Genomic DNA, 26,215 nt, shown 5'->3' with positions numbered 1-26,215 from the left:
AAGCCCGCCAAAAAGTGGAACAAAGGGCTCGACTTGGGTTGGAGTCACAGAAGAGAACACAAACGTCATTTTAGAATCGAGTCCTGGCAAAAAATACCAACTGGTGAATTAATATTAAATAAATAAACCGGCGGTATGTTCGAGGCTATGAGAATTAAATAATTAAAGTTGGTAGCCTCGAACAATGGGAAAATCCCATAGGGAAATATTCGCGGTCGAATATAAAAAGTAGTTTCCACTGCCACCAGCCAAAACTCGATCAGGGGGGACGGAGACGTGCCCCCTCGACTAACAGACCCCAGGGCAATCGAATTGCCCCGACCAGTACGTCCACAATAAGATGGTTTGTACTGGTTTCTGTTAATAATTTGGGACTAGTAGAGCCAATGGTGACTTTACATGCCCTGGGACACAGTAGTCAGTCCCAGGGTATGGAGTTTATGGTGGGGTGTCACTATGACACCCCTGTGTTACTGCACGGAGGGTGCTGTGTAACACACATAGTAAAAACACATGAGACCCTATGGAATAAAGGACCCCATAGCCCATAAAACACATTAACAGTCAAAGGAACACCATTAATCATGTCCAAGAGTGGGAGAAAAAGAGTCTCACTCTTGGCAGGAGAAAAAAACAAACTGCAGAAATCCAGCAAAGCTGCTGGGGGACTCACTAGGTTAGGAAATTCAGCCTAAATTCTCCCTAACAAAGTGCATAACAAAGATACAACTGCAGAAGAGGCAAATTCGACTAGCACCCAATTAGGACTGTCCCATTTGGAGAGTTCAATATGCAGTAAATCCTTACTGCTAATCGCAGAAAGCCAAGGGATGTTTTTCCACATCACTAGTAAGAAAGTATGATTAAGAAATGGGCTGTCGGCATTTGGGGATAATTCTTCCCGCTTCACCAGATTTTTCAATGATTGTCTGGCTTTAGGCTCACAAGGAAAATTACAGTCTCTTAATGAATAATCCAAGGACACCAAAGGGTTCAAAGAGCAGGGGGCGACAATTTCATGTGCTGAATAGATCAAAGCTGAAGTATTCGGGCAGGAGTCAGACATGCTTAAAATTTGCCTCAGTCTCGCTATGATTAGCAACAGGATTAGGCAAATCTGGTACCGCGATCAATGAGGTTGTACTGCTGGGGCCAAGGTGCGCACCCGTCCTTTTTACACATGAAAATCTTGTAAATATGACAGCTTTATTATTTTCCTGTGTACATTTACACACAAGTTTAGAGCAGAGGGCCGTGCAAAGGTCGGGTTACTTGACAGAAACCAGAACGCTTCTTTTGATTTTTATCTACATGGATGTAATTGCAAGCCATAGATAAACGCCTCTGAAACAGAATGTATTTCACGCAAGTCTTTCAAAAAATCAAACTGCACACTATGATAAAAGGAATTGTTTCTTTCCATTCAGCTTCTGCTGTGTTGATGCTCAGGGAGCAAACAGAAGCACTGTACATATTTATTTTCCTAGCATTTTAGGATTGTATAATTAATAAGATGGAAAACTAAGTTGCAATTGAGAATTCATCTTTTGTAACAAATTATGCTTTTTTTCCAGTGCAAGAAAACCAGTATTGCACAATTGTATTTTTCAGACTTCCTGTGCTGTGTGCATTTGACAATGAGACAGGCGTGTCTTGAAGAGAAAAAAAAGAAAAAAAGAAAAATTAAAAAAATGCTGTCTTAATTCGACTTACAAGCAATGTAAAAAAAAAATAATAATAATATCTGAGTTCTTCATAGAAAGATTGTTCCTCTTCTCCTTCTGTTTTTATGCAGTGTTCTTTTCTTGGTTCTTTACAAGGGATGCAGTAAGGACCTCTGGACAGTCTTCTCCTTTTAGTCTTCATACGCACATAAGCCTCCCGCAGCTCCTGTCTCCACGTCTGGTTGGCTCTGCAACAAAACAGAGTGAATCGACATCTCCTTCATACCTGTTGGCTTATATACAGAGAGCTTAATTGGCCAATCAGCATCCGTTTCCTCCCCCAGGTTATAAAGACTCCTCCAAGCCCTGCCCCCTTCCTCTTGGGAGAATGGCGTCCTGTGTTGTTCCCCAGTTCCTGCCGCCCCCATCGCTCTGGTTGGGACCCAATTGTACAGCTAAGAGTGATTGTGAGTATGCGTTTTTATTTCTTTATGGTTGCCGGCTTCGTGCTTTCTTGCTCGGGAGCACTCCACTACGCTCCAGCTCTCAGAGATGCAATGACTGCCGAACGCCAGCGCGGCTGCCGACTCGTAGCAACGCTGCGCCTCGGCACTGCAGTTTCCGTGAACCAGGACCGCACACCCGCCGGAGGCCCCCTCCGGCCGCCGACCTTCACCCCTGGTTCCTGCACTCAGGCCGCTCTCAGCCGTACTGCCATCCGTCTTCTCCCTGTATGTCCGCATACTTCGTCCACTTGGTTTTTCCAGGTATGCCAGCCTACCGGGTTCTGTTTCCCTTTCCGCGTCGCAGCCCCACCACACGCCGAGTTTGTGACATTCTGTGTGCTCTGGGTCATTTCTTGCTGTCTCTGTGTTGGTTGGGGTTGAGTTCTCCCGGTACATTCCGTTCTGACATGAGAGTGGTACTTGGCTCCTTATGTTTTTCTCTGGACCGTTACATACACCTCCCGAAGCATCGAGCCGTTTGGGCCGATCCAGACTCCTGGATACATCATCCGGAATTAGCTGAAATACAGCTGGTTTGTGAATGGTTTGAAAACAGAACTCCTGTAATGTGAGGAACCACCTTACACCCAAGAGGTGCGTGATCTGTGAACACTGTAAACCTTCGCCCAGGCAAGTAATACCTGAGGGTCTCAATTGCCCATTTGATTGCCAGACACTCTTTTTCAATGGTACAGTATCTTACCTCATGGGGTAACAGTTTACGACTGATAAATGCCACGGGATGTAACTCTGTCTCACTACCTAGTGAGATTACAGCTCCCAACCTAACCCTGATGCATCAGTTTGTAGAAAAAACTGTTCTTGAAAGTTCAGACATCGTAGAACCGGATGCGCTGTTATGATGTTTTTAAGTTCAAGAAAGGCTTTCAATGCTTCTCCATCTTTTAGTAGGTCTCCCGTGTAGGATGATTTGAGAGCTTCCGTTAAAGGACTGGCAATCGAAGAAAAGAGGGGTATAAACCTGCGGTAGTAGCTGATGAAACCCAGAAATGCTCTCACTTGTTTCTTGTTGCTGGGCATTGGTAGTTTCCCAATCGCCTCTATTTTGTCCAATTGGGGTTTAATAACCCCATTCCCGACTAAATAGCCTAAGTATCTGGTCTGATTGGCTGCCAGTAGAGCTTTCTTGGCGTTTATTTTTAACCCTGCTGATTGTAGGGAAGTTATTACTGCGGTGAGATGTTCCAGATGCTCTTTCCAGGTTTTGCTATATACAATTATGTCATCCAAGTAGGCAGAACTGTATGGATTGTGCGGGGCTAGTATTCGATTCATCAATGATTGAAACGTTGCAGGAGCACCATGCAATCTGAACAGTAGCACCATAAATTGGTATAGACCAGAAGGGGTGGCGAAAGCAGTTTTTATCTTATCCTCTGGTTTTAGGGGAATCTGCCAGTACCCTTTCGTCAGGTCAATGGTGCTTATGAAGCGTGCGGAACCCAATTGTTCAAAGAGTTCATCTATGCGGGGCATGGGGTACGCTTGGTATGTTGAGATGGAATTCAACTTCCTATAATCCATGCAAAACCGGATACTGCCGTCTGGCTTTGGGACTAGCACAATGGGAGAGGACCAGTGACTGCAGGAGGGTTCTATTACTCCTAGCCTCAGCATATCCTCCACTTCTGCCTGCACAGCTGTCCTTTTGGACTCAGGAAGGCGGTAGGGACGGATTCTTACTGTTTGTCCTGGTTCAGTCTCTATTTTATGCTCTACCAAGTCGGTTCTTCCTGGATAGAAAGAGAATATGTTCAGGTGATTGAGCTGTTCTTCCATTTCCTTCCTCTCCTCTGTGGTGAGTTGTGAACCCCACTGAACAGTACTGAAAGCGGGCTCCTGTTCTTCTATTGTAGCTACCTGGATAGCCGCCGTATCTCCTTTGGGTGCCTTCCACTCCTTGAGTAGGTTTATATGGTAATTCTGTTTTTTCTCTCTCCGATCCAGCTGTTCCACCATGTAATTCACCCGACCTAAGACTGCCATTATTTTATAGGGTCCTCTCCATTGAGCCAACAACTTGTTTTGGCTAGTGGGTAGCAGTACCAGTACTTGGTCCCCTATTTTGAAGTTGCGTACTCTGGTTTTCCTATTGTAGTATTTTTCTTGCGTCCTCTGAGACCTTCCTAGATTCCCTCTGGCCAGCTCTCTCAGTTTAGACAGACTAGTTCTTAGTTCTATCACAATCGGTGAGAGTTGTGGTTTCCTCTTGCTCTTCCCATTCAATTTTGGCAATGTCTAAGACTGTTTTTGGCCGGTGTCCAAACAATAACTCAAAAGGTGAGAACCCCGTTGAGGACTGCGGGGTATCCCTTAGTACCATGAGTACTCATGGAACGGCTCTGTCCCAGTTTTTCTCCGTAGGGGCCGTTACTTTCTTGAGCATTAGTTTGATGGTCTTGTTGTAGCACTCTACCAGCCCATCTGTTTGGGGATGGTAAATGGAAGTGCGTATCCGTTTGATTTGCAACTGCTGGCACACTCAGCGCATTACACCGGATACAAAATTCCGACCTTGATCCGTTACCATCTCTGACGGTATTCCAACCCTTGCAAAGAACGGCACCAGCTGGTTACATACTTGCATTGTACTGATACCTCGCATGGGGAAGGCTTCCGGATACCTCGTGGCATAGTCTACTACCACTAGCAGATACTGGTGTCCGTAACTACTGGGATCCAGAGGTCCCACCAGATCCATTCCAATCCGGAAAAATGGCTCCTTTATTAATGGCATGGGTCTTAAGGGTGCGTGAAGTGGTTTAGTTGGGTTAGACTTCTGGCAGGTTGAGCATTCATCGCAATATTTTCCCACTTCCCGGTATACCCCTGGCCAATAAAACCTCTTCAGAATTTTATCTAGAGTTTTTTTCTCGGGCCATATGTCCTCCTGTCCGGTTATCATGAGCCAAATCAATTATGGACGATCTGAAACTGGTAGGTACTAGTAGTCGTTTCATCTCCTGTTCGTTCTGTTTCTTGGTAACTCTGTACAGAAGTCCTCTCAGTAATTTGAACCTGGGGTAGTTCGTTTGATTTTCGGTATCCTTCATTGCTTGTTCCCGGTCATTCCTTAAAGTCGGGTCCAGTTGGGTTTCGCTCCTAAAGGAGACCCTTTTCCCTTCTGGGATCCAGTCCACAAGACCACTGAATCTTTCCACCCACTTTTTCTCATCCCGTACTTCTCTACTAGTTTTCTTAGGTGACCTCCCACTATCCTCTACAATAACATCCTGTGAGAAAGGAGCCATTTTTAACCACTCCGTATCTCTAACAGTCTTTAAAGGTGGGTAGATCTGTTCCTATTTACACAGGGGCTGGTATATGAGGCATGATGGCTACATCCATGGTTATACTAACTCCATTTACGTCTATAGTGACTTGTTCGGAAGGGTATGTTTTGGTATCCCCATGCACACATTTTACCGGGATTACTTGACCCCCCCTTTTCCCAGAAACACTTACTTCTGGTCTGATGGCTGTTTGTTTGCTTCCGCTGTCGAGTAGACCTTGTCTGGGTACCCCATTGACTCGAACCTCCACCATGTAAGGCTCCTGTCTTCTTCGGAACTCACGATTTTGGATGCAACCGATTTCCATCGGCTCGGTCTTTCATTTTCTTGGGCAAAAGCGGGCAATGTGGCCCCATTCCCCGCAATCAAAGCATTGAGGCTGTCTGTTGTTGGTGGGCCATGTAACTCCTTTGGGTTCCATATGGGGTGGCTTGGTTTCTATCGATCCTGTTGGTCTAGAACGTACGTTTTTGTTTGTTTCCAGCGGAATTGTCCGTGTGCCCCCGCCTTTTGGAAAGCGGTAGCAATGTCTATTGCTTCGTTGAGGGTAGGTCTATGATGTTGCTGGACCCATCTTTGCATTGCGCTTGGGAGGGCTTCTACGAACTGTTCTAGCTTCACCTTCTCCAAAATTTCTGTAATAGTACAGTTGGCGGGCTTTAACCATTTCTCCGTTAAATCATGCACTCGGTAATATAGTTGCCTTGGGGTCTCTCCGTTGTGAAGTCGGGTTTCTCTGAGTTTCTGTCGATGCGACTCCTCATCTACGCCCATCCTTTCCAAAATGGTTCTTTTTATGTCAGCATAGGTTGTTTCTCCATTGGGGTTTGCCGCCTGGTATGCCCCTTGCATAGAGCCAGTCAATAATGGTGCTATAAAGTGGCCCCATTTTTCTACCGGCCACTGTGAATTTCTAGCAACTCTTTCGAAGTTTGTAAAGAAATATCCTGGATCATCACCCTGTTGGAATTTCTGCAGTACATTTGAAGGTGCATCGGTCGTTCCTCTATATGCAACCACTGCTTCCGTGACTTGCTTTAGGGTGTCCTGTGTGTCAGCTTGCAGCTGAAGAGCTTGTTGTAGTGCTTGCCGATCCGCTTTGGCTTGGTGACTATGAACCTGCACGAATTGCTGGAGCTGCTGCTGTCCGTCTGCCAACGCCTTAATGATTGCCTCCATGACTTGTTTAGATCCCACCGCTGCCACCAAAATGTGTGACAATGAGACAGACAGGAGTGTCTTGAAGAAAGTAAATGCTGTCTTTATTCGACTTACAAGCGATGTAAAAAAATAATAATATCAGAGTTCTTCACAGAAAGATTGTTCCTCTTCTCCTTCTGTTTTTATGCAGTGTTATTTTCCTGGTTCTTTACAAGGGATGCAGTAAGGACCTCTGGACAGTCTTCTCCTTTTTGTTATGATCCCTGCTTCCAAAAGGTCAGGGTTTTCCCAACTCCCTTGGAAGCAGATCCATAAACCAGGTTCCGAGTGCCAACCAGTCCCAATTGGGACCTTTTGGACCCAGTCCTGGCGCCAGTGGCACCAGGCTCATAAATATGCCCAGTCCCAGCGCTGGAAGCGCCGGGCTCATAATGCTTGGGTGGACTTACCTGCAGCAGACCATGCTGCTTACTTGCCTGCCAGTTGAGCCTCTGATCCTCTTCTGTTTGGAACTACTTTTCCTGTTGGGTGGGGCTGGAGCCACTCCCTAGATTTAGAACACTGGAACTCTTCTGGAAGGCAGGAACTCTTTTCTTACCAGGAACTCTTTTCTTACTTAGGCGTGGCTGTGGAAGGAGACACCTAAGCACTACAGGAGGCTATTTAAACCACACCCGGTGGATGAATCTTGCTTTGCGTTATTCTGCACCCTCTGCAGCAGGACGCTCATCGTGTCTTCTGCATCCAGTCCTGGGCCTAAGGAAAAAGGCTTACCATCCTGAATCCAGTCTTCAGCAACACCTATAAAGACAAGAAAGAACAGGTTAGCATTCCGGCATCTGAAAGGCAAAGGCTTACCTACTCTTCGTGCGCTCCGGAGGTCTTCATACTGCATTCCGGCATCTGAAAGACAAAAGCTTACCAACTCTTCGCACGCTCCGGAGGCCTTCGGCGCTGCATCCGCATCTGAAAGACAAAACAAGGTGCGTTTAAAAACATTGGAGAACTTTAATACTCACGTGCCATTACTCCTTTCCGCATCTAATCCAGTGGGTATTCCGGCACCCTGCAGCCGCTCCGAACTCGTACCTGCAAAATAAAAAGACAGTTAGAGCGCATCGTGAAGCAGGCAACAAGCGCTTACTCACGTGCTTCCAGGCGCTTCTATTCATCACACGGGCTCCATCTTCAACTCACTTCAGCCCGTCATCCGCCATCGCCGGAACCCTGCAAAACAAGAGACATCATTACTAAAGACTTTAAAAAGACATTTGAATGACTCGAAACTTACCGTTCGTGCAGTAAACGACGGACAGCAGTCCTCTGAAGTCAAGAGGCCTGCGCTACCTATCCAGTGAAGAAACTGGCTACAGCACCCTGCCCCGAGGCAGATGGAGAGCTCGGCATTCACTTATCTAAGACATCTTACTCTACACGTCAGGCATACAGTGCACAGAGGTCCAGCCCAAAGAGCCAACCGGGTGCTACACATCACCTTTGAAGATACGGTAGTCGCCCAGTCAAGACCGGCGCCTCTGCGAGAATCAGGTGAGCGTTACACTTTTAGTCTTCATACGCCCATAAGCCTCCCGCAGCTCCTGTCTCCACGTCTGGTTGGCTCTGCAACAAAACCGAGAGTGAACCGACATCTCCTTCATACCTGTTGGCTTATATACAGAGAGCTTAATTGGCCAATCAGCACCCGTTTCCTCCCCCAAGTTATAAAGACTCCTCCAAGCCCCGCCCCCTTTCTCTTCCTCTTGGGAGAATGGCGTCCTGTGTTGTTCCCCAGTTCCTGCCGCCCCCATCGCTCTGGTTGGGACCCAATTGTACAGGTATGGGTGATTGGGAGTATGCGTTTTTAATTGCTTTATGGTTGCCGGCTTCATGCTTTCTTGTTCGGGAGCACTCCACTACGCTCCTGCTCCCAGAGATGCAATGACTGCCGAACGCCAGCGCGGCTGCCAACTCGCAGCGCCTCGGCACTGCAGTCTCCGTGACCCAGGACCGCACACCCGCCGGAGGCCCCGTCCGGCTGCCGACCTTCACCCCTGGTTCCTGCACTCAGGCCTCTCTCAGCTGTACTGACATCCGACTTCTCCCTGTATTTCCGCATAGTTCGTCCACTTGGTTTTTCCAGGTTCTGTTTCCCTATCCGCGTCGCGGCCCCACCACACGCCGAGTTTGTGACATTCTGTGTACTCTGGGTCATTTCTTTCTGTCTCTGTGTTGGTTGGGGTTGAGTTCTCCCGGTCCATTCTGTTCTGACATGAGAGTGGTACTTGGCTCCTTATGTTTTTTTCTGGACCGTTACAGTGCATAATCATGCAGAGATAGATCATGTTTACACTTAATATAGACTCTAATTATGAAAACAGTGTGTAATATTATGAGTATGCACTGTCTAGTTTACATCTGTTCAACATTGCAGTCAATGGAGTAAATTACTATGAATGGTCAGTGGCAGCATAGTCTTTGGTGAAGGGTGAGTGGTTGTCATTACACCAATCACAGGGGTTCTAGCATCTCAAATCTTCAAGGCTACAATTAAAACAGCCAAAACCGGGCTCTTCAGGAAGTGCAAGCGCTGTTAAAAAAACAAATGAATGTTACATTTGTAATTGAAATAGAAACTCAGTCAAACCTGTCCCTGTGATAAACCAGATGGGTATTTAACTTTATGTAGCAATTCATGCATGGTTCGTCCAACATCTAGGCACTATGATTATTAAACCTTAGTGGATACTCAGTTTACCGACCTCTAGAAGCTATTAGCCAATAAGATGGCTCAGCAAGTTGAGAGACCGTTGCTGCGATCTGTGCGTGATCTGTAGGCTGCAGGTTTGAATCCTGGCAAGGCCAACTCAGCCTTTCATCCTTTTGAGGAGTACCGACTTATGTTTGGTGATAATTGTGATAAATATTTTCTATGTACAGTGCTTTGCCAAAAGCGCTATATAAATAACCATTTGACCATGAGATTAGGTATACAATTTAGCATGGAGTTCTTCCCTCTCTGCTCTGTTGTATCATAACATTGGCATAACGTTAGTTAGTAATAGCTCCAGGAAATGAGGACTTTCTTTAAACATCAAAAGACAATTCTGAGATCGAACCTCAAAACACACAAATACAATTCATGTTTACTTTACTATGTAATTGCTAGGTTTTTGTGCTTTCAACATTTTAAATATATACAGGCGAGATCAAATGGCCAGACCTTAGAGAAATAATGAAAGGTGTATCCTGTCACAATGCAGAAAACTGCTGCATAGTAATGATTTCCATACAGTTTTTGCATGCGTCGGCTGGATGCTACATACATTTTACTCTCTTGCAAAAGTAGAAAAGTCATTTTTACTCTCTTTAAATCACATTTACTCAAAGTTTAAAAATGGGGAGTAAAATATTCCCACCTCAAAATCTTATCTGGGGCACTGGCAGGGGCATATCCATTTATCCATGGGCACCCTCAGTACAACTTGTCTTATCGTCCCATCACCCTGATCTTTAATAAACATTGTTGGTCGAGATGTGGGTGAGGATCCTTTGTGCTTAATGCGTCGTAGCGTCAGTGATGTGGTTGCCTTATTTGAAAATACCACTCGGTATTATGCTGAGATGGTTTGCGAGCTAAGTGTCGTTTTTGGGGGCGTGGCCGGCAGCCATGCAGTGAGGCTGCCTCTTCGGAATGCTCCCGCAGGATCCTATAAATGATACCTGTTAACAGTGTTATGACTGCACATATTGCCTTGAAAATACAGCAAGATAGAGTAGAGGACATCAGGAGCATGATTGTGGTGGTGTGACGGAGAAAGTAAGGATACGGAGGACAGGAAATGGCTCAGAGGCGCGGAAGAAGCGGTCTCCAAAATGGCGACCATAAATCCTGGGCATGTCGCATAGAGCCTAGCAGGGCCTGGAGTAATGGTGGGAAGCCAGAAGTGAGAATGCGGTCGGCGGAGTGCGACCACAAGAAGCCCTCGGTGGACAAGATGGCAGAAGAGACTCTGCAAGATATTGAAAGCGAGAGCATTGTGAACAGCACAACCCCAGGTGGGGATCACTGCGCACAGAGTGCGGGCCAGGAGCCCCCCCACCCCTGTGTCACACAGGGACAGGCAACGTCAGATTGGCTCCAGCAGAGCAGTGGAGACTCCACAGAGGGGTGCGGGGGGTCCTTGCTGACGAACGACGGCAACACTGCGGTGCCCTGGGGAAGCAGTGAGTGCAAACGGGGCAGACTGCTGGGCAGTGCCGGAGCAGGTAGCTGGTCGCAGGGGAGCCTCGGCAGGTGCCTGGAAGGGCTGCAGAGGCGCCAGGAGCCAGGCCCAGGAGAGCCACAAACTAGCAATCAGTGCCATTTCAAACTTTGATACCAACAACACTGCAACATTTCCAGGAGCAGAGAGCTAGAAGACAGAAATTGGGACCCCAAGACTGGTGCCCAATGACGGGCTGATTTGCCCAGGCGTGTGCTGAGAATCATGATATCCCCCTGGGGGTCGCGTCCCTAGCCCTGCCGCCTGACCTCCCAGACTGGGAACAAACATCTAGGGGTCTTAAGGCGGCAGGCCTGAGGGCAAGTCTACTCATGGTAGAAAGCAGAGCAGATCACTGGCGGTGGAGAGTGTCTGCGGTGGGACCCCGCCTAGGGCTTCAAATATAGCATGAACTGATATCCGGACCATTAATAGAGTAATGAGTTGCTTTCTTGGGGTCAAAGAACAAAGATAACTCTGGGTCCGGAGAGACATAGCATCAGGATGTGAAGGAGGTCTGCCCTGCACCCATGATTAAGGCTGCTCCTCCCAGGGTGTGCCACTGCAGTGAAGTGCTGGTAGACTGCCTGTCCGTGGAAGAGCTGACCTGCACACATGGCAGACAAACATCATGAAGGCAAGGCCAAACAAACTCACATGGAGGTGTTTGTCAAGAGAGACGCAGAGAATGAGACAAGGATGTCCCTGGTCACTAAGGGGGGCGTAGCAGCTTCCCAAAAAGAGTTGCGAGAAGAGAATCACATCCTGGCAGCAATCTCGTCACTAAAGACATGTCTGAAACAAAAGGTGGATGTGGGGCTATTGAGGCAGGATGTACAGACCCTGTCAGATCGGATTGGAACTGTGGAAACACTGGTGCGAGAAAATATGCCCAATGTGGCTGCCACCTGGCCACAGGTGTCTGAGCTAGACGCCAGGGTGTGCATTCTAGAGCATCGACTGGAGGACTCAGAAAGAAGGGCTATGAGGAACAACATAAGGATCCTTGGGCTACCTGAAGGCGACGAAGGAAGCAACCTGACCACCTACATCGAAAACCTACTCCTGCGGGAAGTAGGCCCAGAAACATTAACTCAGGGCTTTAAGGTGGAAAGTGAGCACAGATCGCTGGCTCAGAGACCGCCCCTGGGATACCCGCCAAGGTCTGTGATAGCAAGGATTATAAACTATAACATGTATCCGTTTAGGTTGGCAGATCGTGCTTGGCCAGCAAGGTTGGTCATCAGTAAATATCATAAATTCATCCAATATTAACACAGTTTGGAAATATCAAGAATTCATCAAATAGTACCACAATTTGTCATATGCATGATGTATTCAAGGTCAGATGACAATGTCTGATTGCAGCTGACAAGTGTTTCAACCATAGGTCATCTTTAAGGCTGACAACTGAAACATGATTGTTGTAAAAAAGTCACCAAATTGAACAATTCCAAGAAAGAAACAATTAATTGGCCATTACATACCATATTCTTAAGTTTGAGGCAAACAGGTGACACATTAGAAACAAATGGACAAAAAACATGGAACATAAAAACAGGCATATATTAATTATGCACTCCCAGATTACTTTCGTATGGCGTGCAGTGAAAGTGCCTGAGCCGCTAGGCGTCGTCTCTGTAGCAGAACCGCCGGCCTGCCTGTTGGTGTCGGGGGCTCGCATGCGGGAATCCATCGGGTCCCGATCGCCCTCGGCATGATTTAGGACGCTGATGCTGCCACTGCTGGAGGCTCCCACAAAGTCCATGGTGGCCTCGGCCTGCATGGCGTGGAGGGCTCAGGGTTTAGTTTTCTGGTCCTTTAAAGTTTTTGTCCTAAACAGTCTGCAGGACCTGTACTGTTTTTCAGCGTGATCCCTAGGGAGGCAAAGGTTACACACACAGTGTGAAACCTTCCAGGGAAACTTCCTGTTACAGGAAGGACAGAATTTAAATGGTGTGTTTTCCAGAATACGGAAAGATGGCAGCCTTGCAGAATAGAAGGAACTATAGGGGAATAGGCATTCTCTAAATAAAATGGACTATAACCTCTCCCTACTGTATAGAGCCGAGGGTCGTTCGGGCCTGGGTAGCCGGTGGCAAAGTTCATTGAGACGAGTCGTTAACAAGTGGTCTTGTCCTCGAAAGCCGTCGCCAGAGATCTTGCGGTGTACGGTCGTCGAAAGGACAGCATGAAAGTCTAACTTTAAACTTTGTATAAGTAATGGCGCCAGCCAGAAGAAGGAACTCTGCGACTTGTGTCCGACTAGAAGGGCGGGAAAAAAAACAATCTGAGGTACCTCGACGGGTGAAGTATCATGGGTACAGTGGATGTCACACTAGGGATAGTATTACTGGCACGCCCTGTTGACATCCCTTTTCGAGTTTCGAAAACCAAAAATGTAATACTCCGCGGCTACCACTAGATGTCGGCCTTTGCATAGCATGTGATCTAAGCAGAACCAAAAGCCTCAGAAACATATTTATTAAATATTTTGATACAAGTTATTAAACTTAAGCTTTGATATATTTGTTTATTTTGCACTGTAATATACTTTAACCCCTTAAGTCTTAAGAACGATTAGGCTCGGCCTATTTGCATAGACTTGCATAATAGCCCAGCAGCTAAGGGGTTAAACAATAAACAATATGTAGGACTTTTTGATATTGAGCAGGTTTTTAGGAAGTTTTCTATACGAAACTTGTCACATATTGATGTTAACGTAGTGATGTGAGGTAATTACCTAAGCTAGTCCATTCTTTTATATTACAAGCTATGACAATACCTGCTTCAGGTAAAACACATTGGGCCTCATTACGAGTTTGGAGGTAGCCATGCCGTCATTACCGGCATGGCAACATCCAAACTCGTGTCCGGGTCCCAAAAAAGGGAATTACCGGGCCATTCCGATTTTTGCTGGCCCGTTAATTCCCATTTTTGGGACCCGGACCGTCCCCATTCCCATTCCCAATTGAGCCCCCATAGGGCTCAATGGGAATGGGGAGGATGCTAACAACGGACCCGTTAATGACGGGTGCGTTGTTAGCATCCTGGTCTGCTCGCGGGTGCCGGTATGCACATCTGGCCAAACCAGACGTGCATACCGCCACCCGCGAGCAAACTCGTAATGTGGCGGCCCGGTATGAACGGTGCCGGTACCTTACCTGCACCGTTCATACCGCGGCCGCCAGGGTTGTAATGAGGCCCATTGTTTTGCTGTTCCAGCCTCCATTTGGAGTTGACTTTTTGATGCTGTTAAGCTGAAACAAACTATCTGCACCAAAATCTCTATAATACCACAATGTGTGGGCACCAGAATGCTGGGCTTCTGCTCCCTCAGCGCTAGTGGGGAGGTGAAAGAACTACTCTTAAAGATATATACAAATTGTTTTGCCCTATGCAACAATGTAAGCATCCTAATTTGGAGGAAGTCAAATGGGGGAAGGGGCTTGTCAATCCCCAATAGACCCTGGCTCCTCCCTTTATCTGCTCTGCACTACTTGCAGCCCCACACATCACTTTCTTTCACCTATGGGTTTTTAAACTAGCGTGTTCCATCCACCTGTGAAGTCTCCCTTAAGGCTCTGCAGCTGTGGCTCAGTTTCCCTCTCATTAGGCGCCGTTCATTTGTTTATACGCATCTGACTTATCACATTGAGCCTCCAAAAAAGCCAGCACTCTATATTTGATTTGTTTTTCTATCTTCCAAGTAGGGGTGATGACTAGTTTTCTGCATTTCACACATGCCTTTTTAGTGCGCTTGTGTGCTCGGGCTTGTCACTGCCATTCCTGCCTTAAAAGCCTCATGGATCTTTCCATACACACTTAGACAGGGGAGTCTCCAGCATAATTATACGTTGTGCAAATAATGTGATCAATCCCTTGCCTGTACCCATGCTCTAGGGGCATCAGGAGATTCCTCTGCATACCAGGCGGCACGTGGCACACATCCTCCTTCATGATCTCCGAAGTGGGAAGAGACATGTTCCCAAACACATAACGTGCCCTGTGCACTGATGAATCATGAGACATGTTTGGAAATATTATACTAGCACCTCGCATGAGCCATTCCTGTTCCATTATAATATTGAGTACTGATACAAGGTTCCCTACCAGGTGTGAAGACGAATGGTGGGGAGACCAAGCGAGTTGTGAGACTTCACTTACTCAGTGAGGATGGGCCTTTGGGCACTATAAGGGATCTGCTGGTCAACACTGCAGCATTTGCTATTGAGCACGCTGTTACTCACCGAACCGGAAGGAGTACTTGATTCCAACCTGGATCGAGATGTGAGGCGAGCCGTGGAAGTCTTCAGAAAACCCAGATCCCCTGATTTCAAAAGAATCAGGCTTCCTCTTAGAGAGGGGCTCTTTTTCACGACGTACCACTCTGCTATTATGTAAAACAAGACAGAGTAGTCTATAATGTAAAAGAGCGGAATTGAGCGCACCACCAAGCCGTGCTGCAAAGGATAAAAAAACAGTTTTAAGTATAACACCAACCTGGTGTGAAGGGTATACAATATTTGAATACAATAAAATCACTGGTACCTGAGGTAGTGGAAATGAAGGCCTTGAGGTGAAGTCCCGTATCAGTTCAGAAGAATGTTCAGAGTTCCAAATGAGAGATGAAAACGAAAGGATAAAATAACAAATGGGATGGTTAGTAATGGTAGGATAACCGGAACGGCACGAGGGACGCACTAGGACCGGGTTGGTGCAAAACTGGAAAGCGTTCGTACTGCACTTTAGTGGAAAATACCTATCATCTTCACAAGATGTAACACAGTCAAGTAAGTAGGTGAGGTAGAAGTAATCCTTAATTTAGTTAGCAGGGCAAAACTGATAGGAGACTAAATTCCACTGGAAACAAGGCTCTTGCTGTAAGCAGAAAACTGAAGACTGGAAATCCGATCTTAGCAGGGAAACCTGGCAGAAGTTCAGGTTGAGCGGGGAGCTCAACAGGAGCTCGGCAGTGGAGGGAGACTGCGAGCGGATTCAAAAACCAAGGCAATATACACCGAAGGACAAATCCAAGAAGCAAAACAGGAAAAAGAAGCCAAGGCCTGGTAACGGTAGATCAATTATGAAGCAGGATACTCGGAGGGTAATCCGAATTGAACAAGTCGTAGGAAGGCTACGAAAAGGAATGCCGTAACTATCAATTAGCAGCAACGAAGCTCCCGCGGCTGACCGCTTTTAAAGAACAAGGGGGCGTGACTTCCGTGAAAGCGAGGCACGTCTGGTCAGCTGACTAGGAAATCTACGTGACCCAAACAGTTTCCAAGGCAACTTGTACCGCTGCCAGAACGAATTCCCTGATTGCGAGATACTCCGTGGGAACGATCTTTTTGGTAACGTTGTTTGTTGCTGATGTAGCGTAACACACGCCCTTTAAACAGACTCCAGGTCTGAGAATCCAAGATGGTGGACAGCCTATAAGAAGGCTCGGTACATCGACAAAACAGGCAGGGTTAGGGTGACGATTTCAACATAAGGACTGCCCAAGGGCAAACATGGGCCAGTTCCAATCCTAACATTGTTCATGAACTATACATCCCCCCTGTTGCCTCTTACCCCAAGACCAACCCTTGAGGGCAGATTTTGATAGGTATAAAAGCACCAAACAAACTTTGGGTAGGTTCAGAGAAGCAAAGAGGAGCAGCGTGTCTCGGGGTAGATGTAGAGCAGCATGAGGGAAGAGTTTGAGGCAGCAAGGAGGTGGGGCAGACAGGGACGGAGGATACAGTTACAGTTGGGAAGGAGCCAAAACAAAGAGGTTGGAATTAGCCAAAGGAAGGAGGAGCTTAAGATCCTAGAGGTGACAGTTAGCAGCATAGGAAGGTTGGAGTTATCAGCGGGTCTGGCCTGGGACTGCTCTTAGTGGTAAGCCCCTGGTCTGAAATGAATGAGCATGGGAGGGGTAGAATTATAAGCCTACAGAAAAGTGGCAAGGAGGTACAAGTCACAAACAAAAATAAAGAGTATGCATTGGAGAGAAAGGAGGGAAGACTGGTGGATATCAGGAGCCAGGAACATAAAACATGGAATTGACAAGATGTTTGAGGAATGACCTGTGGAAACTGAGGAGGTGCTCCCAGGTTCACAGCAGCTCAGAGAGGTAGGGAAGCTTTAACCTTACCACAGCCTCTTAGCAAAGGTCAAAAAGCAACTATAGACTGTAAGGGTGTAGAAGTAGGAGACGGACACACAGGAAGTAGGGGACTGACACACAGGTGGCATGCTTTTGGCTATAGACTTTTATTAGTGAGAAAATAAAAAAGAGAAAACCCTATCTGACCCTAGTTCCAAGAGGGGTTTCCGTGTCTCAACTAATACTAAGGAGTGTGTCAGGATGTCATTCTAAGAAAGAGTTCACCGTCCTGTGTCCAAAACCTATTTCCAAGCCTTACACTATAAGATCAACTAAGGAAAAAGGGGCAGTCTTCTTGGTCCAGAAGAATGGCTGCCTTCTTCTGGCCGACAGCCCAAAGTTCACTTTCAGAGGATACAAAATAATATTCTTTTCAAAAGGTGCAAATCAAAAGCCTCAAAAGGTTTCTTGGGTTGGGGTTCCAACAAGGCACATAAGCCAAAAATTCTTGTATCATCACAGCATAAGGGGGATGACTCCCTCCCCCTTGACCTTTCTCAGGTTTCTCAGTGGTTTTCTCAACGCCAGAACAAGTGCCTTTCTTCTCCTGGCCTTTATCAGGCGTATGACAATACCAAGACAATTACTCCCATCTCGTGGCTCCTTTAACATTGTTCAACAATACCAGAGGGTACTTCTCCCTTCCTTTGGTCAGTCTCAAAGTATTCACAGTGCCAAGAGATTAACTCCCTTCTCTTAGCTCTTTTTTCAATGTTCGTGAAGAACAGGGGGTATGTTTCCCTTCCCCTGATCCTTCTCGCAATGTTCACAGAGTTCACAGCCATCCTGCTTTGACTAGCCTGCCAGGTACTGTAATTAGGATGATGATGTTGGAGGCAGTTCGCTATTATGTGTGGGTGGGTCGCAGACACTTCTCGACTCGCCATGTTTCTCAGTACGAATACCCGCTTCACTATCCTGTCAGGTATTCTTTTTGCTGGGTCCTAGACCCTCTTGTATTGGTTTCTTTCTCTCGGGTCCCAGACTCCTTTGTATTGGTTTCTTCTTCTCTCTCGTGATCTAGGCAGCCCTGGTTTCCCAGTCCGCCAGGGACTGCCAGGAAGAAGATGACACTGGATGTCGCTCCTTGTTGGGCTCCTTCGGGGTCCTAGACCCCTTTGATATTGGTTTCTTTCTTGTTCTTGTGATCTAGGTAGCCCTTGTTTCCTAGTCCGCCAGGCACTGCCATGAAGAAGATGACTCTTGATGTCACTTCTAATTGGGTACGGGCCCAGACCCATGTCTCAATGTGGTAAGGTCCTGCAGGGTTCCCAGCAAGCCTCCCGGTTTTCACAACTCTCCTCTGGATTCTCACCAGTCTCCGTTCGCGGCTTCTGGGTCTCACTCCCCCGTTGGGTACCTCCTTGACTCTCGAGGCTCTGCAGCGGCTGCCTGCTTTCGGGCGGTGTGCTTCGGGCGGACCACACTCTCCAGCTCTCTCGTCTGGCTGGTTGCCCAAGCTCCCGCTTCCTTCTGCTGTTTGACCACTGAGGAACTGTGAGGAATACCTCTGCCTGTGGGCAAGCATCCCGTTCTCTGTACTCTCTGAGTCCCATTCCTTCTGGCGGCTCGCAAAGATCCAAGTTCCTTCAGAAAGGATCTCTCTCCATGTTTGAATTTCCCTCGTCTATTTCAGTTGTACCTTGGCCAATAGGAAATCAGTACAGAGTAGATTGCTCACTTTGGTTTACAGAGATGCCTTTTATGCTTCTGCACCTCTTCTTTGTCCCAGCACTATTTTGGGAACTCCCAGTAGGTCAGTTGGTCTATCCCTCATCTCAGTACACAAGGGATATGGGTGAGTTGAGGAGTCCACGCTGTTTGCTGTCTCAGTACTTCCTACCTTATTAGTTTTCAGGAAACTGATAGAAATACTGAGGATGGGTTTGTAGGGGGTTGGTGAGGAAGGTGGGTTGAGGTAAGGTGGGCTATGGGGATAGCGTGTTCTCCCAAGGTCATCACTAATTCCACAGGGGGCTTCCCGACCCATGAGATCCACCCACTGAGTACCACCCCCAGTGGGGACTATCAGGTAGCGGCCTCACCTCCCTGGCCTCATGGGAAGAGGCTCCCCATAGGGGAGAAGTGACGATGTCCGGGGATTTGTCACAAGACCTGAACATGCAACATCGGTGGCAGTCGTGTTCCACCCGCAACAGAGCTACTACAACCAACATACTTCTTGGAGGATCGAAGACACCAACAGAAGGTATTGCACTTCCAAGTCTTTTGGATTTTTTTAAAAGGCTGTGTTGCTTTACTTAAGGGGAAGCCATCCTTTTTCTTTTGTTTATGAAGTCCCATAATTATTACAAATCCACTAAAAACATTGTTGAACGTTTATGTGGAGTGTATGCAGCTTCATGGTAATACAAAGCCTACTATTCCTTGAAAACACAACCTCTAATTAAATCTGTGAAACCACATTTCATATAATCACTTTGTGCATACATGCATGGTCTACTAGTTAGTGACTTACTACTTTGTACATCAATGATTCCAGGTTCCTACTGATATTACATATATTATGAATTAAACAATAGGTATAGTTGCATGCAAAGACTGTTGGTCTCCATTTATTTATTGTTTGCTTGTTGGGCGCTTATACAATAAGAAAATGCTGTTTCAAATCGCCGACAGGGCAAGGGAAGGATCAGGAGTGGAAAATACGTTGAAATAAATAAAGAGCACAATATTTAAGAGCAGAGTGTCAGGGAGAATTCTCTTGTAAGGCTAAATTTCCCAAACCTAGTGAGTGCCCCAGCAGCTTTGCTGGATTATTATTATTATTTTTTTGTTTTTTCTCCTGCTAAGAGTGAGACTCTTTTACTCCCACTCTTAGGCATGATTTGAGATATGTCTCTGACTGGTTGTGTTATTTTGGGCTATGGGGCCTTTTACTCCATTGGGTATCATCTGTTTTTTGTGTATGTGTTACGCAGCACCCTCAGTGCAGTAACAGAGGGGTGTCATGGTGACCCCCAAACATAGACTCCATACACTGGGACTGACTACTGTCTCCCAGGGCATGTAAAGTCACCATTGACTATACCAGTCCTAAATTGTGAACAGAACCAGTACAAACCATCATATTGTGGAAGTACTGGAAGTGGTTAATTATATTGCCTCTGGGTCTGTTTTCAAGGGGGCACTGTCCAGTCCCCCCCTTGTCGAGTTTCTGGCTGGTGGCAGTGGTTACCACACAAAATATTCCACCAGAATATTCTCTATGGGATTTTCCCATTGATTTTAAACGCACCACTTTTTGGTGCAATGTTAAAGATACTGCTGGTTTATTTATTTAATATTAAACCAACGGTTGGGTCTTTTTGCCAGAACTCTTTTCTAAAATGGCGTTCGTGGCGGTCTCTGTAACTCTGACCAAGGTCGAGTTGCACTTTTTGGTGGGCTTCTCCACAGAAGCCCTCAAATGGTGCCACTCTGTCTGGGTTCCACATGATGGGTGGGGAGGGGAATTGGCACCCTGGACTGCGTTGCCTTAGCAACTCAAGTCTCACTCTGTTCTGATTGGGCCAGTGGTGAGCCACCCGGCTCACCACTTAGCATGTTTGAGTGACAGCTAGGCTGTTGAATGGGGGTTTTTCTGCATAAAAGCAGGGCCTTTGGGACTGGAACTTCAGAAGTCGCCACAGGACCTAAGAATCCGAAGAGGGAAGAAGCTGAGCCATCTGCAACGACGACACCACCGGTGAAGCCCTGCTGCAACTACCTCACCACTTTCCCGACGACAAGAGAAGATCTTCTGCTGGACAAGTCTTCTTCCTCTGAGCTGGTGGGACCAACCAGTTCGCCCTTTTCGCCTTCCAAAGACGTCTCTTGGTCGAATCGCCCGTGCCAAGCACCCCGGCGGCCGAATAGTCAAGCTTCACCACTTTGACCGCAAATAAAAGGAACGCACCTTTTATTGACGAACTCCGCGGCTGGTTTCTTCCCTGTGCAGTGCAACAACTCCACGTTTCCTCCTCTACGAGATCCTCTCTTCCCCTGGTTGAAACAACAAACTGCAACCACTGCCAGGAACAACTGCCACCGCTGGAGCTTCCTCTCTCTTAAGGTTCTGTGTCCCGCCTGGCCTCCCTTTCTTCGGTTTGCCCAAGGTGACCCTTAAATCCTTGGCTTTCCAACTGGGTTGGCCCCAGACTTCTAACTTTACCTTCTTGAATCGCCCCAACCTCTTTTGAACATTCTGCAAAGACTTTTAGTGCATTTTAAACGGTGTGATCCTGGGCACATTTCGCTTTGCTCCATTTAAAGTGGGCCTGGCCTATGAACTTTGGCTCTACATTATATACTGCCTTTATTCCCTTGCTGAGAACTCCTAAAAGTGTTGGGACCTGTTTTATTTCTATGCTCTGCCTTTTTCTCTCCCTTTAACTGAACTATTGGAGTGCCATCAGGTTATGCGCTCACATATGTTTAACAAATCGTGGTGTTTTAACTCTGACTTGTCTGATAGTTATTAAGGGAGGTGTGTATACTTTACCTGACTGTGTTTTAACTTGCTTTTGATTTAGAGTGCTAGTATATTGCTTAAAGTGTGTTTTAAATAAATAATTATACACTTTTTATACAAAGCTCTGGTCAGTGTTTGTTTGCTCTACTGTGTTTTCGGCCGTATTGTGTATACTCTATATACTGCCCTACTCTTCTTGAGAAAGGTCTGACTGCTCAGCCACAGCTACCAGGTAAATCTGGGTGGTGCAGACTGCTACCAATTGGGTTTACTGCTTACTCCTGTGCTTACTCCTGTAGTCTTGATCTTTTTGCAGTGGACCCCAAGGGAACTGCACAGGATTATGCCTAACACAGAGGGGGAAAAGGTAAAGAGGAGGACCCTAGTATGCCTTGTGAGTATTCAGAACGCACAAGTGCAGCAAGGAAGAGCGCAGGGGGTAAATGCTGGGGAGTCTGAGCTCATGGAGCCACATATTAAGTGCTTCATTCATCCTGAGATTCTAAAGACTTGGATTTTGTGCTAGATGTGTATTCTTATATCGTATGGAAAGTTTTGTGAGACTGCAAGGCAGAAAAGCACTTAGAACTTTGTAATGTTATCTGTGAAATTGGGCAAGAGAAGCTGCAAACATAGCCCCTCACATGAAGACTAATGGTAACATATATGCAAGGAGTGTTGACATCTTTAGTGCCAGAGTGCTACTAACATTTGTAAGAGAATTATTGCATACATATACGCGTGGGAGAGAGCTTGGGTGCCTACCTGGACTTCTGCAGCAGCTGCTTTTCTCGCTTTACCATCTGGAAGACAACAGGAATCCCCAAGACAGCTCTCAAGGTTGAACGGGTCCAATTGAAAGATCTGAGACCACGCAGGTCAGTGTGTTTGCTGGCGACCCTCTTAAAGATCCTGCCGATGATGTCTGCATTGGAATGGCTGGACCCCTCTGAAGAAGCAAAAGGAAGGGAATTTAGTACTGAGCCTGCAGCCAGGGCTACAACACCAAAAAGCACATTATAAACCAACAGTTTAAAACGTCAAGTGCGATATGAGTCTGAGAAATGCATATATAGACCCAGAACAGATCTCCACAAGGACACGTGTCTCTATGAGCATTCACACAAACATCCCACAAACTATCTGAATGCACTGCATTTCACCTGTATTTTTCTGCTGCTTTTCCAAGTCCAAAATGACTTTATAGGCTGAGAGAAACCGAAATGGGAACTGCCTGCTCTGTGTGACGGCTTCCTGTGGAGGCAAACAGGCAACACCAATATATCAGAAGAAAAGTCATGCACAAGCATATTGAAAATAGGCAACGTACATAAGAAACAAAGGCATAATATAAGTAGACCAGTAACTATAAGTCTTCCACAATAGTGACTCCAACACTCTGTCAAACAGCTCCCTTATATCATAGGACCGGTTTCCTCTTTAGCTAGAGAAAAATATTGTGGCTATCCTTGATTGGATAGCCATTGCCAGTTTGAATGGTACAGATCCTTACCATTAGTGAACATGGTGGTGACTCCAATCCAAATCCTGGATAAAGGGAGGAATCCTACAGCCATTCAAGAGGTCATTGTTGGAGCCCAGACCCCTATTCAGCAGTTCAGCCTGCGGAGGGCCCAGGGACGACCATTGCAGTGGACAAGCATCAACTCAAGTGCAGTCCCAGTCAAGCTCTGCTCCTCTGTCCTGATCAAGAATGCCCTTGTCGGTGTTTCGACTTCTGGACCAGTGGCAACAACCCAGCTCAAGGATCTGTGCCTGCTGACCCTACGCAGGACTGTTCCTGGACTACCCGGTGGACTGACCAGCTCTCTTGGACTACCTTGCTGCAGCCATCACCGTCCCAAGTGCAGCCTTTGAACTTGCAGGATCTTCAACTTGTACAAGACACCATGCCTTCCAGTCCCAACAGAAGCTGCGCTGGGCTTATGCCATAGTTTCCAACTAAATATTGCCTGTCGACATCTGATCGAGGTGACTTCTGCCAGATCCTATTTTCTTCATGTCCTGGAGGTCTCCTAACGTCATCTGTCCCGTAGAAGTCTGCATCTCTTTGTGCCAGGGGTGTCCAGCTGTCCAGTCTGCAGAACCGGAATGCCAACATCTAAACTGCATAGTATTTAGACCCAAACCCGTAGCCGAAACTTGCTAGAATCCAGATGTGATGATTATTTTATCTGTAGATTGATCATAATCCGTAACACAGTCCATACTGATTGTGTGCCAAGGCCTTTGAGGTGCCGGTAGAGGTCGTAAGTGACCCATGGGGGTTTGTCTTATACTCTTCACTTGAACATGTATCACATTTTGAGATATACCCTTTTACATCTTGAGCTGGGTTTTTCCACCAAGCGTATTGACTGTCCGTAATGACCGGCTAATGGTCTGTCATGGCACCACTTTAGGAGCTGTTGCTGCCATTGTCTCTCAGGCATCCATACGCTTTGGCAGTGATGCAGCAGACCATCTGGATCATGATGATCTTCCTTTTATGAGAAAGACAGGACCATAATGGGTGAGGAGGATTACTGTATGCTCTCCAGGAACTGAATGACTGTAGTTGGGAGAAATAGTATGATCTTTTCCAACAGAAGAGGAGGTAATCCCAAATCTGGGTTGTATCTCCTAGACAGCATGTCATTCTTTGTATTCTGTCTACCTGTTTTGAAGGGGACTTCAAAATCAAACCTGCTAAAAAATTCACTCATCTAGATTGATGTTGATTGGTGCTACGCGCTGCCTTGAGAAATCCCATATTTCTACGATTGGTGTGTGCAGTGATGGTATGTTGAACTCCTAAGTATTGTCTGCATTCTACAAAAGTGTCTTTAATTGCCAACAGTTCTTTCAGAAAGATAGTACAATGGACGTGGCAAGGTGTTAGCTTACATTAATAAAATGCCACGGATGCAGAGACTGATTGGAAGGGTATGTGTCTAGAATAGCAAAGCTACCAGCGCACAGTTGGAGGAGTCTGTATCCCCTATATATGGCAATGTTTCACCAGGAAGGCACAGGATAGGAGCAGTGGTAAAAGCCTCCTTCAAGTTATAAAAGGAATTCTCCATCCAGACATACCATTGAAACAGAATTTATTTTTTGAGTTATGAGGTAAAAGGATAAGAAACCTGTGAATATTGGGTGATTAATCTTCAATAGTAGTTGGTAAAGACCAGAAATCTAAGTTCTTTTACATAAATGGGACTTGCCCATTCCATGATGTTTGGACATTCCCCTGATCCCCCTCTACCCCTGGGATAGTACATAACTGAGAAATGGCACAGTGGTTTGTTGAAACAAACATTTAGAAGTTTTAGCATACAGTCAATGTTGACATAATAACTGTAGCACGGTTCAGACATCCTGTACGTGGAGAGATTGGGACTCTGAGAAAACCAATACATCATCCAAATAGACGACTAACGGCATAACTAGACACTCGTAGTGTGTCTCACTAGTTCAAAATGCTGTCTTCCATTCGTCTCCCTGATGGATTCAGACCAAGTTGTAGGCTCCCCTTAGGTCAAGTTTTGATTATACACCCCCCCCCTTCTACCTGATCGATGAGAGTTTGGTATGAGGGGTAATGGGTACCAATTCTGGCGGTAGTTCAGAAAAAGTCACAGTTCAGTGCAATCCTTTTTGGGGATAAACAAGATGAGTGCTCCCACAGGGGACTGAATGTCTTATAAACCCTTCAGTAAGATTGTCTGCTATGTATTCTTTGAGTATTCGGTGTTCTCGTGAACTTCGTGCTATACGGAATACCAGCTCCCGGTATCAATTCAATCAGACAGGCGTAAGACCAATGTGGTGGGAGCGCTTTAGCTTCTTTCTGATCAAAAACATGTTGAATGTCCTGATACTCTTGTGGCAGTTTCTCATAGGTGGCTGCTACCCTCTTTTGAGGAAGTAATGCGTCTTTCTTAATCTCTGGATTTGTATGGGCTTCTAGGATGGACTCCAAGTGGCAAGATCGGGAACAATGATCAGGCCATTCTGACGAATCTGGGCAATGGGTCCCTTCTCCCTGTTAGGCAAGACTGTGTGCAGTACCCTTTGGGAGACTACAGCAACCTTGACCTCCTGACAATAGGAACCCAACCTTTGGTGTAAGTCTGTACTACACAGGTTGGTAGTGTGGCTGAGCAGCCAGGCTTATCTCAAAAGGAGTCATGTGAGCAGTAGGGTTTTTACACAGAGATTCACAGTGACAAGTATTCAAATAAACTCTTACACTCAAGGTTTCTTGATTAAACAATTATTAATTTATTTAACAGTCAGTTGAATAAGCCATCTTCCGAAGGGAGCAATATATATGTTACACAAAAATATACTTCAAAATACACACTTTTAATTTCTCTAAATCAGCAAGGACCCATTTGGGATGGCACACAGAGGATTCCTACACCCTGAGGTGACTTAAATAACTAGGACACTATGGACATTAATATATCACTGGTACAGGTACATTTAGAGCAATACTGAGTTTGGTGTCAAAGAAAAGGGTTCATGAATAAAACAAAGGTAAAACAAATATTCTGAAGCAGGTAAGTACTTTTTAACCCTCCAATGCAAAGTAAATTAAACCTTTCCTGGAGGAAAGGTGAAGCACAAAGTCCGAGGTAAGAAGAGTCTTTCAGGGAGCCAGGCCAGACAATA

General features: G+C 46.3%; 1 protein-coding gene across 5 annotated transcripts in view; it reads right to left on the bottom strand.

The window, feature by feature from the left end:
• Positions 1-26,215, bottom strand: part of TEP1 (telomerase associated protein 1) — a 2,409,067-nt gene that overhangs the window by 1,841,685 nt on the left and 541,167 nt on the right. For all 5 annotated transcript variants that reach the window (XM_069651741.1, XM_069651744.1, XM_069651746.1 and 2 more), the window contains 2 exons: positions 22,699-22,789; positions 22,301-22,484 (listed from right to left, as the gene is read on the bottom strand). In XM_069651741.1, coding sequence (XP_069507842.1) covers positions 22,301-22,484; positions 22,699-22,789 — 275 coding nt within the window. The remainder of the gene's footprint in view (positions 1-22,300; positions 22,485-22,698; positions 22,790-26,215) is intronic.

Source organism: Ambystoma mexicanum, chromosome 3p (assembly GCF_040938575.1).
Source record: "Ambystoma mexicanum isolate Mex_15411 chromosome 3p, UKY_AmexF1_1, whole genome shotgun sequence".
Lineage (NCBI taxonomy): Eukaryota > Metazoa > Chordata > Amphibia > Caudata > Ambystomatidae > Ambystoma > Ambystoma mexicanum.
This window is presented reverse-complemented; position numbering and strand designations above follow the sequence as displayed.